The 18,056-nt window shown below is 43.0% G+C and overlaps 2 protein-coding genes across 2 annotated transcripts in view; both read left to right on the top strand.

Annotated features, from left to right (window-relative positions):
* LOC130477494 (small ubiquitin-related modifier 3) overlaps positions 1 to 18,056 on the top strand; it is a 99,823-nt gene that overhangs the window by 65,057 nt on the left and 16,710 nt on the right. The gene's annotated exons all lie outside the window — the stretch shown is intronic.
* On the top strand, positions 3,737 to 17,885 carry PTTG1IP (PTTG1 interacting protein). Its single transcript, XM_056850426.1, has 8 exons — positions 3,737 to 3,836; positions 5,772 to 5,872; positions 6,228 to 6,287; positions 14,739 to 14,847; positions 15,841 to 15,946; positions 16,060 to 16,128; positions 16,458 to 16,504; positions 17,662 to 17,885. The coding sequence occupies exons 1-8, from the start codon at positions 3,737 to 3,739 to the stop codon at positions 17,706 to 17,708; spliced, it is 639 nt and encodes a 212-aa protein (XP_056706404.1). The 3' UTR covers positions 17,709 to 17,885.

The raw sequence follows: 18,056 nt of genomic DNA, 5'->3' as shown, positions 1-18,056 counted from the left end.
ACAGTGGCTTGAGGTAAGGTCTGAAGAAGGGCCACCTAACCAAGCAACTTATTGTATTGATTGTTCAGGCATCTGTACACAGGGAAGGGAGAAAAATCAAGAAGCTGAGGACTGGCTCCTGGGAGAAAGAAGATTAGATTAACAAACATTTTATCTTCCCACATTCTTACCAGCCTCAAAGATCTCTTCATTTTACTACCTAGTTTTCTTCCATATTTTTTCTACCCCAAAGGCTTCTCTCAGACTGTTTCCAGAAACAAACTGGGAAGGTCAGTGATGCCCTTACTTGGTCCAATGCTATCCTCAGCATAAAGCATACGTCTGCGACTGCATGCTGATCTTTTTAAACATTCATTTCGAAAACATATATGCTACTCTCCAGAAACCAGCTCCAAGCAACTCACAACTAAATCAATACAACAAAACCAAATAAGCCATTAAAAAGAAGCCAAGACATAAAAACTGAAGACTTCAACCTTGGAGTGATTGTAACTGTACTTGTAATTCACTCACTTGTAAATTCTATTGGCTTTGTGGCTAATTGTTACTTTAATACACTTTTGTTATGACTCACAGTTAGAAGCATTTGTCTGTTCTTGGTTCCAAACCTTAGGTATAGGTACTGTTGTGGAAAACCGGGGTTTGTGGGGGAGAGAGAGAGACCCAAGACCGTTGTCAAGAAAAACAGTTTTATTCGCAGCTGCGGCTCAGTTACTGTAGCAAGCAAAACAATGAGCCCCGATTTTACTGGGGAACAGACATTTATCCAAAATCCATGCTCTGACGAGGCACATCAACATTCTGTGCTTATCTGGTTGTTTTACATAGTCTGGAGCCTAAGCGCTCAGCAGTTTCATCCAGTTCTTGTTATCGTTCATCATGACTTTCCATGACTTTTCCCCTACTCCCTTAGCACACATATAGCAAGCTTGTATTGAAACAGACATTGGATTGAAGCAGACGTTGTATTAAAGCAGACATTTCCCCCCTCTGTCACAGTACAGAGGTGTTTATTTGGATTGCTAACCTCCAGGTGGTGGCAAGAGATCTCCCGCCATTACAACTGATCTCCAGGCGACAGAGATCCCCTGGAGAACATGGCTGCTTTGGTAATTGGACTCTATGGCATTGAAGTCCCTCTCCAAACCCCACCCTCCTCAGCCTCTGCCCCCAAAATCTCCAGGTATTTCCCAACCTGGAGCTGGCAACCCTAGGTAGATACCAGGCAACCCTCCAGAAAGAGGGCATTCCAAAGGCGAGGCACTACCACCACCACGTCTCTGGTTGTACATCTTTACACTATGGAATCTAACACAGTGCTCAAGTGAAGGGGCTTAGAAGGAAAGGATTCTGTTTAGGACTGTATTGCTTATCTCATTGATTGGGTTAAACCATTAGATCAAATGCATATGTGCTATCTATTTAAAGTGTTTTTAAGCCACTCTTGAGAAAAGATCCACAGGCCACTGTATATTGCACTATTGTAATCACTCACCTGCTGGATTTTTCCCTCTAGACAGGACATTTCAGGTGAATTATTGATGGTGGTGGTGGTGGAGGAGGTGGTGGAAAGCGTCAAGTCACAGGTGAATTATAGCCACCTCAAAGAGTTTTGAAGGCAAGAGATGTTTGGAGGTGGTTTCTCATTGCATGTCTCTACAGAGCAACTCTGGACTTCCTTGGTGGTCTCCCATCCAAGTACTAAAGAGGGCTGACACTGCCTCACTTCCAAGATTTGATGAGATTGGGACTTCCTGGGCCATCCAGGTCAGGGAGGTGAATTATTACAATAGTGAAATATCCAATGACTTGTGAGTTCAGCTTTAGCATGCATATGTGAAGGAGAGTAATACAGATACAAGTGGGAACCCATAAGAAACTTGTGAGAGCGGTTATTCTATTCCCCCCCACACTTTTACTCCTTGCAGGTGTCCGCTGCCGCTGAGGCTGGACCCGAAGCAGCTCCCGATGTCCACCACCACGGCTGGGCCCATTAGTGGCTCTTGGGCTCCAATGCAGCTGGGCATGCCGGTGGCTCCCAAACTCCACCATTGCCAGAGCTGCTGCCAGGCCCTTCTCTAGCTCAAAGCTGTGGGTCATGACCCCAAATGGGGTCAGGTAACTGAATGTCGGGATCGTGAAAAATTTGGCACATCCATCTCATTAGTATGCAAATTTGCTTTTGTCCTTAATAAATGGTAAAATTATATGTATATCAAAGAATTGTTTTGAAATAAATTTCTTTATTATTTATTATCAGTAAATGTTTGATTTGTATACCTATTTTATATACCTACATACCCGGGGGGCGTGTAAAAATTTCTCGGTTGAAAAGGGGTTGCGAGTGGAAAAAGTTTAAGAAGCCCTGCTCTAGCTTACCAATGGCAAGTGTGTCATTTGCGCAGGCACAGACAACGCTTTATTTAATTGGCATGATTTTAACCCCCCCCCCCCAATTGATTTGTATTTAACTAGGTCCCCCTGATTTGCAGAAAAATCTGTTTGGGGCAAGTGTGGCTCCAATCTGCAGCTTTATATATCTGCAGATAGGGGCAACACTTGGGAAATAGCTATAAAAATAATAAATGTGTATAGAGGTTCTCAATCAAGCACGCATATAAGTACAAGGCAGAGAGGATGAAATGCAGGAGACGCTGAATGCGCATAAGCTAACCAGAAGCCAGGACCAAGTTTTAAAACTGTTTTAAAACTGTCGAAGGCTTTCACGGTCAGAGTTCATTGGTTCTTGTAGGTTATCCGGGCTGTGTAACCGTGGTCTTGGAATTTTCCAAGACCACGGTTACACAGCCCGGATAACCTACAAGAACCAATGTTTTAAAACTGTTTAGACACTTCTTTGGAAGTCGGGTGATGGGTCACATTTTTAAGGTGGGTGGAGGGTCGAAGGGGTATCTTTTTGAACTTTATAATTTGTAACCATGAATGTAATAATAAGTATATATAGATATTGTTAAAAGCTTTCACGGTCAGAGTTCATTGGTCACACAGCCCGGATAACCTACAAGAACCTATATATTGATACTCCTTTGTATTTACTTTTTTAAAATGTACTTTATATTATTATTATTGTGTTTGTTTGTTTTGTTTTATGTTATAAAAATTAATAAAAAATTATAAAAAAGAAGAAGAAGCCAGGATTAAGGATACTGAAAACGTTGCCTTCTTCTCAGGGGCACACCCTAGTGAGATGTCTTTGGGAAACAGGCATGAGCCCGATCCAGGAAAGATCACAAACCATGAAATTGTAAACTGAAGTCAACGGTCTTAGAAGGGTGCTCGGAAGGACATTGTCGGAACCCAAAGCGCAACTCTCCGGATTTCAGCCCTGCCACAGCGCGGGAGTTTTAAAAACGTGCCCATCCAACAGCGAGGGACCAAAAAGCGCTTCCAATGGCACGTGGGAACTCAGGCTAGCGTTTCTCTTCTGGCGAGCCTGCTCAGCCTGGGTACAGAACCGCAGAGATTGACAGCTGAGGACGCGGCGAAAAGCCAGCTGCAGCAAGACCACCACGGACGCGCCGCCCCCCCCCCGCCCCGTCCCCGGCGGCCTCTCGCCAGCGCTCTCGGCCCCGCCCGCGCGCGCTCCCGTCAGTCAACAGCGCGAGGGCTGGGCAGGGCCGTGCGCGTCCCGGGGCGCGCTCCCTGTTGTGGCCGGCGAAGGAAGGAAGGGAGGGAGGCAGCCGGTGGGGGGGACGAGGACGCCTCCCGCTCCGCCATGGGCCCCTGCTTCAGAGCCGCGCTCCTGCTGCTCCTTCTCCCGGCTCTGGAAAAGGCCGCCTGGGCAGCGCCCACCTCCGCGCCCGCGCGGCAAGGAAGTAAGCGCTTCCCAAGACCTGGGGGGTGGTGGGGGGGGGGCGGTCTGCGAAGGCGACCCCCTGGAGGAGGGGGCGTTATGGGGTGGGGGAGCGGCCGGGCTCTTCTGCCGCGTCTCCGGAGGGCAGCTGACCCTGTTGCGCCTCGACGCTTTTCCTCGCTGTTGGAGGAGACGCAAAACGCACGGGCGCTTGAGCCTCCTTTCTTCCCTGTTCCAGCCAGGATCCAGCCAGGATCGAACGCACGGCCGTGCGTTCGATCCTGGCTGGATCCTGGCTGGAACAGGGAAGAAAGGAGGCTCAAGCGCCCGTGCGTTTGCGGCCTGGGTGTGCGTTTCGCGTTCGCCTGCATGCCTCGGTGCTGCGGCCTTTGGGCTTATGTGTTGGAGGCGACCGGCTGTCTCTGCGCTCGAGGCCCGACGGCCTTGTCGTCTCAAATATTTCTGGGGTCGGAGTGAAAAGGTGAAGGTCCCCTGGGCAAGCGCCGGGTCATCCCTGATCCGGGGGGTGACGTCACATCCCGACGCTTCCTAGGCAGAAATTTGGCCATTTATTCATGACAGGTTTTGCATTGGATTTGTCACTCTATAGATCAGTGGTTCCCAACCTTTTTTTGACCAGGGACCACTAGGACTTTTTGGTTCGGTGCAGGGAGCCCAAGGTTCAAAATAAAAATTCAGAGAATTTGAAAACAAACTTTAATCATAACTGTTAGTTAAACATTAAACTTAGAATAACATTTGAATATCTGTTTTTATAATAGAGAACTTTTAATTGAAAATATTAATTTATTATGGGTTTATAACTTTGTTTCGCGGACCTTAATTTAGTTCTCACGGACCCCTGGGGGTCCACGGACCCCTGGTTGGGAACCAGTGGATGCACATTTTCCCCATCTGAATTCTCAAAACTCTGCATGGCGGCTTGTTGTTGAGTTTTGAGAATATGGATGGGGGAAAAGTGCATCTAGAGTGGCAAATCCAATGCAAAACCTTCCATGAATAAATGGCCTTTTGTTTACGGGGCGGTTTGCCAGGGCCTTGCCCAGTCAGAGTAAGTGAAGGGAATTCCGACCGAATTCTCCTGACACCAAGGGTGTGTGGGCAAATGCATGTGATCGAGATTCCTTAGCACCTTCTCGACACTTGGTCACACTCCCTGGGTTTAAAAGAGTTGCAGTGGAAATGCCGTTCTGCAAAGAGTCCGATTCTGGCTATTGCATCAAGTCTGAGCGGACTAATGTGTGGGCATAAGATTGAATTTAGTTGCCAGGCTGTGGACCTCATTAGCAACCCGTGCTGCTGCCAGCTATAGGATTTCTGGCAAGATGGGCTGCAGCCCTTCAGTGGGGCTTGCCCTGGGTTCCCAGTGTTGCAGTATGACCATTTCCTTAAGTGCACTTCGGTGCTTACCTCGGTTGTAATTGGTTCTAAGCATGCTCCTTTTCCCCTTAAACAGGAAAAAGTTGTAAACAGCCACATTAACCCATGCAGAATCCAGAAAAAGAAACATAATCCATGAAATGCCTTTTATACAATACTTAAGATCTGGGCCTGGAAGATTTGCATTTTTTCTTCTCCATTTTTAAAATTGTTATAAATTTAGGCTGATAACAAGCTCTGATGAGATCGTTAACTTGCATGGTATAAACAGATCTTGTAGTTACACCTCCTGTTTTAGAAGGTAAGAATCACAAACAGCCCACTGTCATAGGGAAATGGGTGTTGATCCTGACTCTCAGTAGTTGACGAAGCCGAAGTTGATTCCCAGTTTCTGATTTTCAGTTCCTGGTTCCTTGGTCTCCAGTCCATCTACCAATAATATTGATGTTTAAACAGCTCGGCGTCCCTCAATAGGCTTTGGACTGACCCAATTTGTTCATTCCTGGAATTTAAAGATAATTCCCTCTAAGATCCCATATAATGTTGCCCAATTCAGGAATCCTGGTGAGGAGTAAGGATTTGAGGATGCTACGCCCCAGAGTAAATTTGGACCACCCTTCCTCCTACATCCCTGAAATCAGGAGACTGCCCTACAAGGTGCCATAGAATGGGGCCCAGTCCAAAGCTTGGCTTCTGAGCAAAGCCCCCCAAAGCAGAATATTCCTAAGAATCCCAGGTTCTAATTCTTTGGGTATTCAGAAATACAGTTTAGTAGAATTTCGGAGAGGATGTAATCTGATTCTAAGGATATATGAATTAGGATGATCCAAAAGTATTTGAAAGTATGTTAGAAGTAACAATGAGCTAAATTTGGCCTCAACCAGTAGCTTTTCAATGGTGGAAAGTCCTTATTTTGACAACCAAAAGTGAATGGCTTGTGAGGAAACCGAGGGACTACTTATTTTATAATTAACACCAATTTAATCCCTTTTTTTGCCTGCTTTCTGCTCTCTCAATAGGCTGTGATCAGTACACAAATAAAAGTTGTGAGGCGTGCCTGAAAAATGTCACAGTAAGTAATCTCTTAGTCTAAAGTCCTGCTGCATGCTGTGTTCTTAAAGTCAGCCTTACTCAGGTTGTTCAGAAATTCTAATGTGCATCCTCAGCACACTTTGTCCAGTATGATAAAGAGAGAGAATCTGCATGTACAACAAAGATGTATGTGTCCCGGGAGAGGCTCCCACCCCCATCTCCCAGGCCTGGGCTCGGCCCCCTCACTCACCCCCATTCCCTCCAGGGCCGATCCCACGGGTCTGTCTTTCTCTCCAGCGGCCCGGAGAGCCGGACGGGAAGGGGAGAACCCAACTGCCGCCACCGCTGGAGCAGCACACAACCGACCCACAAGAGTTGCCGCTGGTGCGGCCTGGCCCTGCGCTGGCAGGGCGGCGGCTGTAGCGTCCCGCCCCGCGTCCCAGCTGATGTGCGGGCGAGCCAGGGCCAGGAACAGATGCAGACCGCGCCCGGTGTCTCGGGGCTGGAGGGGGCATCTTCCGGCCCTTATATGGACTTCCGGGGGGAGGGCTAGGGGCCGAGTTGGGGGAGGAACTTCTCTGGCCTGGAGGGTATATAAGGCCAGAGAAGTGTGACTGCCGGGGAGGAGAGAAGCCAGAGGCTGCCTGCAAGATGTGTCCTGCGGCACCCTGGCGACGTCTGAGGGAGAGTCGAGCTCTGACTCCCCCTCGGATTGGTCTGAGGCGGAAGAGACTGTCTCAGCCCCAACATCCTCCAGGGCAGAGACCCTCCCAGCGCCCGGGCCAAAGTCCCCTCGCAACAGTATGTACGCAATTGTCCCTAACTTTGCCTGAATGGGCAGTATCTCCCAGAGTGTGTGCATATGTGGATTAGAATGTCGATATGGAACTTCTGCCAATTTTTGTTTAGGGTTAAGTGTGGTGGACAAATAACCATGCTTTATTTAAGATAGGCTGTGCAATTCTAAAATATTGTTTTAAAGGGTTGCTCTAAATTTTATTGATTATTTATTTATTTTTACTTGCCATTTGATTTTAGATTCTTCCTGAAACATGCACTGTGTGAAGAGGGAAATATAACATTGACTGCTTAAAGACAGAGCATTATGTATTATAAACTTGCATATTTTAAAGTAAGATCGGCTGAAATCAGTGGTGTTCAAGATTTTATGTTTAGTGCTGGGTTTCGTGGTTGTTTTCAATGCAGGCTCATCAGATGATAATCTTGTGACTGCTCAAGCCTTCATTTCTTTAGTTTGAATGTTCTTGGGTTGCTTATAGATATGTGATTCTTAGCACAATATTTTCTTGTCATGGTAAGGATCTTTAACTCAGGTCACTTGCTAGTTTTGTGAGATTTTCTGAATTGGATTTGTTGGCAGATGTCAGAACTTTTTAAAGAGGCAGGAGTGTTCATATGCACAGCTGGTCATGTGAAGTAAACAGTCCTTGTGTTGCTAACAGTTATACACTCAGAATTTCCCTTGTGGTCAGATCTTACCTAGTCACGTTCTTGTTTTCTCTTAAGAACATGAAGTTGGCATTAGGTTGAACACAGATTGACATATGGATTTAGGCTACAGTCCCGTGCATGTGCAAAAGTGAATTCGGCTTAAAGGGACTGGCTTGTAAGTAAAACTTGCATAGCATTCAGCAGCAGATTTCATTTTGTGATTGCACTTGTTCTCAAGATAGATACCAGCTGATTGAAATACTGGGGTGCTACCTAACAGATACTGTTACAATAGGAACTTGTGTTACAGAGTGTCAAACCAGTGGTTGATCTAGCTTGGTTTATTGTATACTCTGACTAGTAGCAGCTCTGTTAAGTCCTCAAGTAGAGAAATGTCCTTCCTTAAGCCTGCTTTTTGAGACCCTTTAAATGAATGTGCCCAGTATTGAACCCAGGGATGCATGCAAAGCATGTGTTCTTCTGTTGACTAGACTCTTCTCTGCTGTACTTTTCTGTACAGACATACGTTAGTGCTTTGCAGAGGCATGATGGAGGATGAAGCTGGTTGCCTTCTAGTTCTGAAGAGCAGGATCCAGTGTGCACTCCCCCTTGTGTAAGAATTTCAAGACAGGAAACTTGATTTAAAAGTTAGAAGACAAACTTCATCATGAGGTTAAAATGGGCACATACTTGTGAACTAGAAACTGAAGCAGTTTCTCAGTCTGTAAACGTGAGACAAGCCTTCTTAACACCCCTCACCAACAACTCATGATAATACAGTAGCCCAATTTGCTCAGTTTTTGTGGGGTTGTGGGAGGGTGAAAACCAGGGCCAGAGTATCTGGCCTTAACTGGTCTAAAGCTGCCAACTGAAAGCTGAGCGAAGCACTGCCTGTCAGTATACTATGCAGTATTCAGAATACATTGGGGCTGTTCCTGGTCAGGGCTTTAAATCCTTTTGTATTTTATTGCTAACATAGAAGGCACTCCATTGCTTTTCAAATACAGAGGTCAAAACACTTCTGCTTTACATATGCCTCCTGAAAATTTGCAGAGTAGGAAGTCCTCACTCATTTTCAGGCAATCCACATGCATATGTTGGCTAAAATAGGAATCATTGACTTAGCTCTTCGCGACCACATACTTGTTCATCTTTCAATAAACTCCTTATACAGATCCTAAGAATGTTAGCAATTCTGCAACATATTATTGAGAATATTTTTTCCTAAGATGCAGAGTACTTTGACTTGCCAATGACAGACGCCATGTAAACAGCACCAGGAAGAAGCAAGTCTCTTCCTGGTTTATTTTGTTATTATGTATGATGCCTGGCAAGTTGGTGGAAATGTTACAGATTTGCAGAGAATTTTGTTCCTCAGACATTTTTTATCCTTGTTCCATCCTTCACAGCTGGTGGGAACACAAGCAGGGTGGCAGCATCAATCCACATTCAGAGCATCATTTCAATATATATCTATTAAAATGCAGCTACAATACAATAAACAGATCTCATCAAAAACCTATAACATATCTTAAAAATTCAGCCACTAAAAGCAAGAAATCCAATGATGCCTTCAACATTAATATCGGTGGTGTTGTAACCTGGCAGAATAAGCCCGATGTAGAAATAAAGCAACCGGCGCAAAGAGTTCAGGGAGGCTGGCCATGATGGAACCATTGCTGCCCTCAACCATAGGCCTGGCAGAATCTCTGTCTTGCAGGCCTGTGGAATTGAACTATGTCCCACAGGGCCTGGGTCTCATTCGACAAGAGTTTCTCCAGGCTGGAGCCAGAGCCGAAAAAGCTCTGGTCCTGGTTAAGGACAACTGGATATTTCTTGGGCCAGGGATCACTAATAAGTTATCAGATGAGCACAATGCTCTTTTGTCTTTTCAAAAATGCAGCTAGAACTATATGTAACAGGATTTATTTTGTATCTGAAAACAAGTCAACTGGGTTCTGAATTGAAAGTGCATTCAATCACTTTCTCTCTGAAAAACTGCTACGTAGCTATTTTTGAAATCAGCATTGTCTTTTGATATTTTAGTACTGGACGTATCTCCAGTCATATGGCATTTTCAGTATCACTGAAAAATTAATCACTTTTCAGACTGTGCTCTGAAACCTCATTTGCGAGTTTCTGCCTGCATTAGTATACAAGAGAGTTGTTTCCTCTGAGCCATAAATCAATTTTAATTCTGTTTCCAACAACATTTAATCAGTGCAACCACTGAGAAACAAAAATAAATGTAGTATGTGAATTGAGGGCAGTTATTTCCAGTGTAGAGGCACTTCAAAAAGTTACGCATTTCAAGGCAGACATAGCCTTCTTGCTGGCTTGGGGAGGATCGTCTTTATTGATCTCTCTATTGTGTACTTCTAACAGTCTACTTTTTTCTTGGAATCAATCTAAAAGTAAATTAGGTTTGTTTTTGGAGATTCATAAGTGCAAAATATGTGAGAACCAATCATTTGGCAACAAACCATCTGAAACATCATTTTTGTTTATAGATCAGGAATAGATGACACAATCTAGCAAATATTACTGCTGAGCAATATCTGTTCATTTCAGTCTGACTTGTATGTAAGTGCTTTTCAAATATCATTATATGGTAACATTTTATTTATAGCCTTCCTTTCTCACTGAGACTCAAGGAGGATTACAAAATTTTAAAAAATGCAGTCATAATGCATAACATATCCAATGAATGATGCAATTTGACTAGGATTACAAGAGTTAGAAGACACTGAGCAAGTTATAGTGGAGGTAGAAGCAAGATGATCTTCAGAATAATCATTGCAGTAGACTACAATTCTATTCCATTAAAGGTGCCCTTGTGAATTGTTCCATTCTACTGTATTGTTGAACCACAATATAAGTCCCATACTGATGACAACAGGCCTCTTACATCACCCCCTGCCCATAAGGAATTATTTCAACCAATCCAAAGTACATCTCCTATTTCTCTTTCCAAGTGCCTTAACTAGATGACATGGTCCAGAGTCTCAAAAGCTGCTGATGAATCCAGTAAGAGCAACAAAGAAGCATGGCCCTTGTCTACTTACAGTTGGAGATCATTGACTAAACCTGCCATTGCTGTCTCTGGCCTGAAGCCAAATTGAAAGGGGTCTAGAGCAGATGAGTCATCCAGGAAGACCTGGAATTGTTCTGCTACTGCTCTTTGTATCATCTTGTCCAGGAAGGGCAACTTAGAGACTGGACAATAATTGGCCACATCATTATTTTCTAGTGATTATTTTTTTTTAATAGTGGACTGGATAACAGCTGTTTCAGTGACCAAGGAAAGGTGCCCTGATTTATTATGGACATCATGGACTCACTGATGTGGTTCTTACATGATATCAGTAACCAGGATGGGCAAGGATCCAGAGTACAAGTGGTAGCCCTCACATATCTGAGGATCCTGGCAACATCTATCATGGTAACTGGATCAAAATGATCCATAAACCAGACAGTGCACTGGGCATTTTTAGTGTCCCTGCTGGCATCCAAATCTGACATATTAGTCATATTTCTCAGCAAAAGATGTTACAAAAGCATCATAATTAATCATCAGTTCCTGAGAATTTAGAGGCTGAAACATGGGAGTCAACAAGTGCAGGAGTAATTTAAACAATGGAGCTGGGTGTGAACTAGATGATGTGCTGGTAGTAGCACTGCTGCTGTCAACACCACCTCATAGTTGTTCCAATTAATTATATAGCACACTCTGTCTCATCCAGTTCAAGTTTTGCACCAACACTGTTCTAGATGTCTCCCAGCTCTCTTCAGGTCTCCCAGTTTCATAGTACACCAGGGTGTTGAATTCCATCTTGAGGGTTGAAGGCATTGATGGGGTGCAACCATGTGGATAGCTTCCAGGAGCTTCTCATTCCAGGCTCTGACTGGGCTCTCAACAGAACTGTCTATTGGGATCTTAAAATCGTGCAGAGATTCTTAACATTTCTTGCAGGTGTTCAATATAATCAAGTGAATACAAAACAAATAAACTTATTCTAGCAAATATTCAATGCCAGTATAAGGTGGATACGAACAGCTGGCTGTCTAACTCTTAGTGCAAAACATTTATGTAACTTAAACAGGAAACTTCCTGTAGTGAAGATGTGATCTAGGTATGAATGCATAATGAAGCTTTTATTTTCTTTTTTTTTAATAAAAAATTAGTACAAAATTAAAGGGGAGTAATACAATCTAAACAACATACAAAAAAAACCCATACAAAATCTATAAAAGTATAATAAACATAAAATACAGAACATATCGTATTCCCGAACAAGCAATCACGTTATGAACCTAAGCCATTTGATTCTAAACTTAGAATCATAGAGTTGGAAGGGACCACCAGGGTCATCTAGTCCAACCCCCTGCACAATGCAGGAAATTAACAACTACCTCCCCCCACATCCCCAGAGACCCCAACCCTCCTCCCGCCATGCAGGATCCCACAATCAAAGCACTCCCAACAGATGGCCATCTAGCCTCTGCTTAAAGACCTCCAAAGACAGGGACTCCACCATCCTCCAAGGCAGCACATTCCACCGTCGAACAGTCCTCACCGTCAGAAAGTTCTTCCTAATGTTTAGGTGGAATCGCTTTTCTATTAGTTTAAATCCATTACTCCGTATCCTAGTCTCTGGAGCAACAGAGAACAAGCTAGTTCCCTCATCAACATGACATCCCTTCAGATATTTAAAAATGGCTACCATGTCTCCCCTCAACCTTCTCTTCTCCAAACTAAACAAACCCAACTCCCTAAGTCTCTCCTCATAAGTTATGGATTCCAGACCTTTGACCATTCTGGTCGCCCTCCTCTGGACACACTCCAACTTGTCAACAACCTTCTTAAATTGTGGAGCCCAAAACTGGACACAGTATTTCAAGTGAGGTCTGACCAATGCAGAATACAGTAGTAGTATTACTTCCCTTGATCTATTCTAGACACAATACTCCTATTGATGCAGCCCAGAATTGCATTGGCCTTCTTAGCCGCCATATCACACTGTTGACTCATGTTCAGTTTGTGGTCTACTAAGACTCCCAGATCTCTTTCACATGTACTGTTGTCAAGCCAACTATCTCCCATCCTGTACCTGTGCCTTATGTTGTTTCTGCCTAGGTGAAGTACCTTACACTTCTCCCTATTGAAATCCATTTTATTGCTTATGGCCCAGCTCTCCAGTCTGTCGAGGTCATAATACCCCTCCGGGGTATTAACTACCTCTCCTAACTTGGTATCATCTGCAAATTTGATTAGCATGCTCTGTATTCCATCATCCAAGTCATTTATAAAAATCTTAAATAGTACCGGTCCCAGGACAGACCCCTGTGGTACCCCACTGGTCACTCCTCTCCAGGATGAAGTTGTGCCATTAATGAGCACCCTTTGGGTTCGGTTGGTCAACCAATTACCAATCCACCTAACAGTAGCAGTGTTCAGCCCACATTTTACTAACTTCTAAGTTTATTTCCCATTCTGGCAATTGTAGAACTCCATACGTCATCTATATCTTCTGTATTTTTATCACTTTGGTAATAAGTCAATTTAATCAAGACATAGGTCTCTTTCTCATTATCAAACCAGTTATTTAAATCTGGTAAATTTTTACTTTTCCAACATCTAGCAAAATTTACTCTTGCTATTGTTAACATTGTGGAGGAATATATCGAGATATTTCTTATGCATGTCTGGTAGACAGTTTAATAAATTGTTTCTGGTTTCATGGAAATATCTATTTCCAGACCTTTGGATATAATATTAATGGCTTTTTCCCAATAAATTGTAGCTCTACTACATTCCCACCACATATGATAAAAATCTGCCTTTTCTACGTTACAGAACCAACATTTACTTAGGTCTTTGTTTAAATTCTTCGTTTTCTGTATTCTGTTAGGGGATAAGTGCCATATATATACCATTTTATATCGATTTTCTCTAAATGATAAACTTATTGTAAAACTTAAACCTTTAGTGAATATAAATTCCCATTTCTGTTCATCTAACAAATATCCAAGTTTTTATTTCAATTTTCTTGGTAGTTAACTATTCTACTTTCTTGTAATAAAATGCCATATATCTTGCTTATAGAGAGTTTGTTTGCATCAACTATTTTTTCGAACTCATTAAGAGATCTTAAAACTAACTTACCCTTTTTAACTAAGGCACATAATGAAGCTTTTCTTATGGCGGTTTGAATATGTTATTGAGTGGTGTCAAACACATTTTTGGGAAGTATTGTAACTCTTGCATAGAGCACTTACAGGTTGCACAATCCTAAGACTCTAAAAACAAGCTTAAGTGTCTTCCTCTCTAAATATTTTGTATCTTTCTTAGATCCTTTGGCGATACTGCTGCTTTGTTCACTTGTCTTAAGAACTGCCTTATGGGATCAACCATGATAAATAGAGTCCAGCATCCAGTTTCCACTAGTAACCAGCCAGATGAGTCTGGAACTAAATAATTATCTAATTTCTCAATGAGACTTTTAACAAACAGATATATCTATATTAACTTGTCTTGGAGAACGTGCAGCCCAAGTTTAGATGCTGTTTAAGTTTAGTGGAACTAATTCCCAGGAATGTGCAGGATTGTCACTGAAGTCTCTCTTCTACTTGTAAAAACTGCTTTCGTATTAAGGCTTGGTGAACAAATGACTGATTTCCTCCTCAAATTTTATTTCCGAAATTGGCTTGTCTTTAGGCAAGTATGGCTCATTAACGTCTACCTGTTTTAAAACAGATGGGAGTTAAAATGAAGGCCATTTGAGTACCAGTTGTTTCAAAGCTGCCTTGAACCAAGAGGAAAGGCAGGATATAAATGTTTTAATAAATAAATGATAAGTTAATAAATGATGTGGAAAGTTACAGCCTTTAAAGCAACAGAATGGATTACCAGTATTGCCTTCATATAATATTGGAATGTAGTTGAGTAAAAAACACTGATTATCTTTCTGCAATTTAGCTGGTTTCTGCAGTTGATTTATTTGCCTTTCTTTAATTTCTCTCTTTCCCCACCCCTCAGTGTTTATGGTGCACCAGCAACAAGAAATGCATAGAATATCCTGTTAGGAGTATCCTTCCTCCCAGCTCTGTCTGCGCGCTGAGTTCTGCACGCTGGGGGGTCTGTGGTGGTGAGTGACTTCTAGAAATACTTGAAGAATGTTGTTGCCATTGCTGTATTTAAATAATTTCTAATCCTCTTATTGAATGCAATCTGTGCATTTTGCCCTTCAAGACATACTACAGTAAGCTTGAAGGAAACTTACAGCCCATTAAAGGAAATTTACAGCCCATTCCTGAACTCTGAGGACAAAAGTCCTCAGGAGGCTGGGAAGGGGCTGCACTGGCGTTGGGGGCCTCTGTACTGGCAACTGGGCTACTTATGCCGCCGTGAGTGGCTCCAATGCCAGCGGGGAGGCCCGGACGCCGGTCTCCTGGTGCTGCCGTGGCAGCGCTGCCCAGGGATGCCAGCTGGGCCTTCTGCCGGAATAAATGCCTGTGTCAGCATTCTGGGAGGCGTTACTGGGCCGGGGGGGGGGGGAGCTGCCTGTAGGCTGCTCCTTGTCTACTTTTGGCCCCGGAGCTGGCGCAGAGAATGGCGGTGCTGCAACTGCTATTTTGCAGGCGCAGCCTCACTATTCTCTATGGGGCATTTTGCCCCATTTAAACATTTAAAAAACCTGTAAAAAGCTTTTTTAAGGCTTTCGGCAGTTGGGAAATGGGAGGCACCAAAAGCTTCGCAATGTTAGTTTTTGCAATGTTATTGCAAAGGGACTGCAGGCTGTTAGTATCAGAAGCCTGCAGTCCCTTTGCAATATGTAGAGATCAAACTAATATCTGTTACAAATTGATGGGTAAAGGAATTGCCTTTTAGCCGCTTAGCTAGGGGTCCTCATGATAAATGCCTCATGGGCTATTTATTGCCCTCTGTGTATGGAGTATGAAGCTGTTGCACAGAGTATTATGGTTGAACTGTTAGACTTATTACTTGCGCTACATTACATGCAAAAATAATTTGTTTTGAAATTGCTTAAAACAGTGCTTAGGTGTTTTTTTTAAGTGGGTTTTTGTTGTTGCTGCTGCTGTTTTGCAAATGGCTCACTTGACCTCTTATGTTGTTCCAGTGAATTTTGAAGCTCTGATTATTACAATGTCTGTGGTGGGAGGAGGCATCATTATCGCTCTGTGTGTTTGCTGCTGCTGCTGCTGCAGGAAGAAAAAAAGCATAAAGCAAGTATCTGGACCTGGGTAGTGTATTTGGCATAAACAGAAACAAGTACTTTTGATCTCATCAGGTTATCATGTGCATAATCACATATGTCCCAATAATTTTTATTTCTGAGCAGACCAGATAAGGAAGAAGAAAAAGCTGTCAGGGAGAAGGAGCAAAGAAGAGTAAAGCAGGAAGAGAGGTGAGTTGTTATCAGCCAAACGCCTGCTCTCTTTTGGCCTGTTCACTGAAGATCTCTGGAATAACAGGGTTAAAGTTTTGCTGTGTTGTCTTGTACATTATTCCTTTATTGTGATTTTAGTATGCATTTGGTGTATTCTATGGGTTTTGTAAATATGAATCTGGAATAATGTATTGTAAACTACCTTGATGAGTGAAAGGGCACAGTGCAAAATCTACATAGGTAGTTCTTACTATCATTAATTTCTTTCATACTTAGAGGAGAAAAATATATGCAGTAACTTTTTCTGGATTTTAATAACTGCTTGACACGCTTTGTATTTCTTGCAGGAGAGCAGAGATGAAATCTAGACATGATGAAATCCGGAAGAAATATGGTAACTTGTCAGCTGGCTTACTCTGTGGATATATGTGATATGTCAACTTACTATAAAGTACAGGAGTTTGACCATACCACCTTCTATTTGTTTTCTACTGTCTGCCTAAGAGAAGGAGGTGGTTTCTCAAAAGTCCTGCCTCTGGAGTAGGGTTTGAGCAACACCTTTTTTCGCTAGAATTGCACCCATCCCCACATCAATCAGGAAGCCCCAGTCTACCAGTTGTTCATATTTGAAATGTCAGTGACTGGCACTGGTGCCCTAACCGACTTAAAAGTTGATAATTACTTGGTGGGGTGGGGAAGAGTTAAACTGCTTCAGTAGGGACTATTAAAATGCTGAAGCCTGTCCTTCCTCTCTTTTCAATAAAACTCCTGTACAGTTCTTAATTACACCACAAAAATCTTGGCCTTGGTAGCTCCTTGTGGTTGAATGTCACCAAGGCTTGGTCTATGTATTCAGCGGAAGGGTGTGTGTGTGGAATAGGCTATACCACTTCAGCCCGTTGGAGGGCAAAGCCACATTCTAATGCTGCCCCTATATAAACCCTTCTTGCCAGTTAAAACATCAGCATGTCAGGGAAGAGGGTTCTAGTCTTGCCATTCACAAGCTTTGCTAGTTTTCCATTGACAGGATATTATTAATGCAGATGAGCGATGGAAAATCCAACCCCTCTCCTGCAGTCTGCTGGTACATTCCTGAGCACCCTGCCACTGCATTAGCCCTTCACTCCATTGTATGTCTAGATCAGGCCCAAGTTAAAGTGAGAAATTGGTACTTCTCTTCTACTCTTACACAAATACTAAAGGTACTCTGTGTTCTACATTTGAGCCAACAGCTGTTCACACTCCCTGAAGCAGTCATTTGACTGGGATTTTGCTTGAACAGGAACTTTTGTCCTGGCAATTCTGATAAGCTGTTATTAAGGCTCCGTTTCCCTGGCCTCTTAAGTACTAGATTAACAGTTCTAAGTGACTGGAGGGATAACCAGTTGAGTAAGCCAGAATCCTACGAAATGCTATGTACTGTAACATAACTGTAAAAATAGGTGTCCAGAAAGAAAGGATATGTTGCTTTCCTTTAATTTCGGTTGGGATATTTACCCCTTGCCCTTTAGGGATGTTTCTTCTGACCAGAGCTTTTTAATATTTTTCTAGGTCTGTTCAAAGAAGAGAACCCATATGCCAAATTTGAAAACAACTAAAATACCAAAACCAACTCTGGCAATGCTGTTTACACTACAGCTGCTAAAGATCTGTATATATATATCTAGATGCCTTAATTGCAAATGGAAGAAATTGAACTTGCACAAGACGAAGCCAACTGTAATTCCAGTGAGCTGTTAACAAGCGGATCAAGCCAAACATACCTCTGAAATTCCTTCTGGTCTAGCAAACTGCAAATGTTAAGTGTCTGTTCTCTGCCTGCATTGCAGGTCCTTTGCTAATACAGTATCTTGTTTGTATTGCATATTCTTTGTCAGATCTTGAACAAACCCTCCATGGAGGGGAAGTGAACATGTTATGTCTTTTAGTATTTCTCCAACTGTAAA

Source organism: Euleptes europaea, chromosome 5 (genome assembly GCF_029931775.1).
Source record: "Euleptes europaea isolate rEulEur1 chromosome 5, rEulEur1.hap1, whole genome shotgun sequence".
NCBI classification, from domain to species: domain Eukaryota; kingdom Metazoa; phylum Chordata; class Lepidosauria; order Squamata; family Sphaerodactylidae; genus Euleptes; species Euleptes europaea.
The sequence above is the reverse complement of the archived record's forward strand: the minus strand, read 5'-3'. Positions and strand labels throughout refer to the sequence as shown.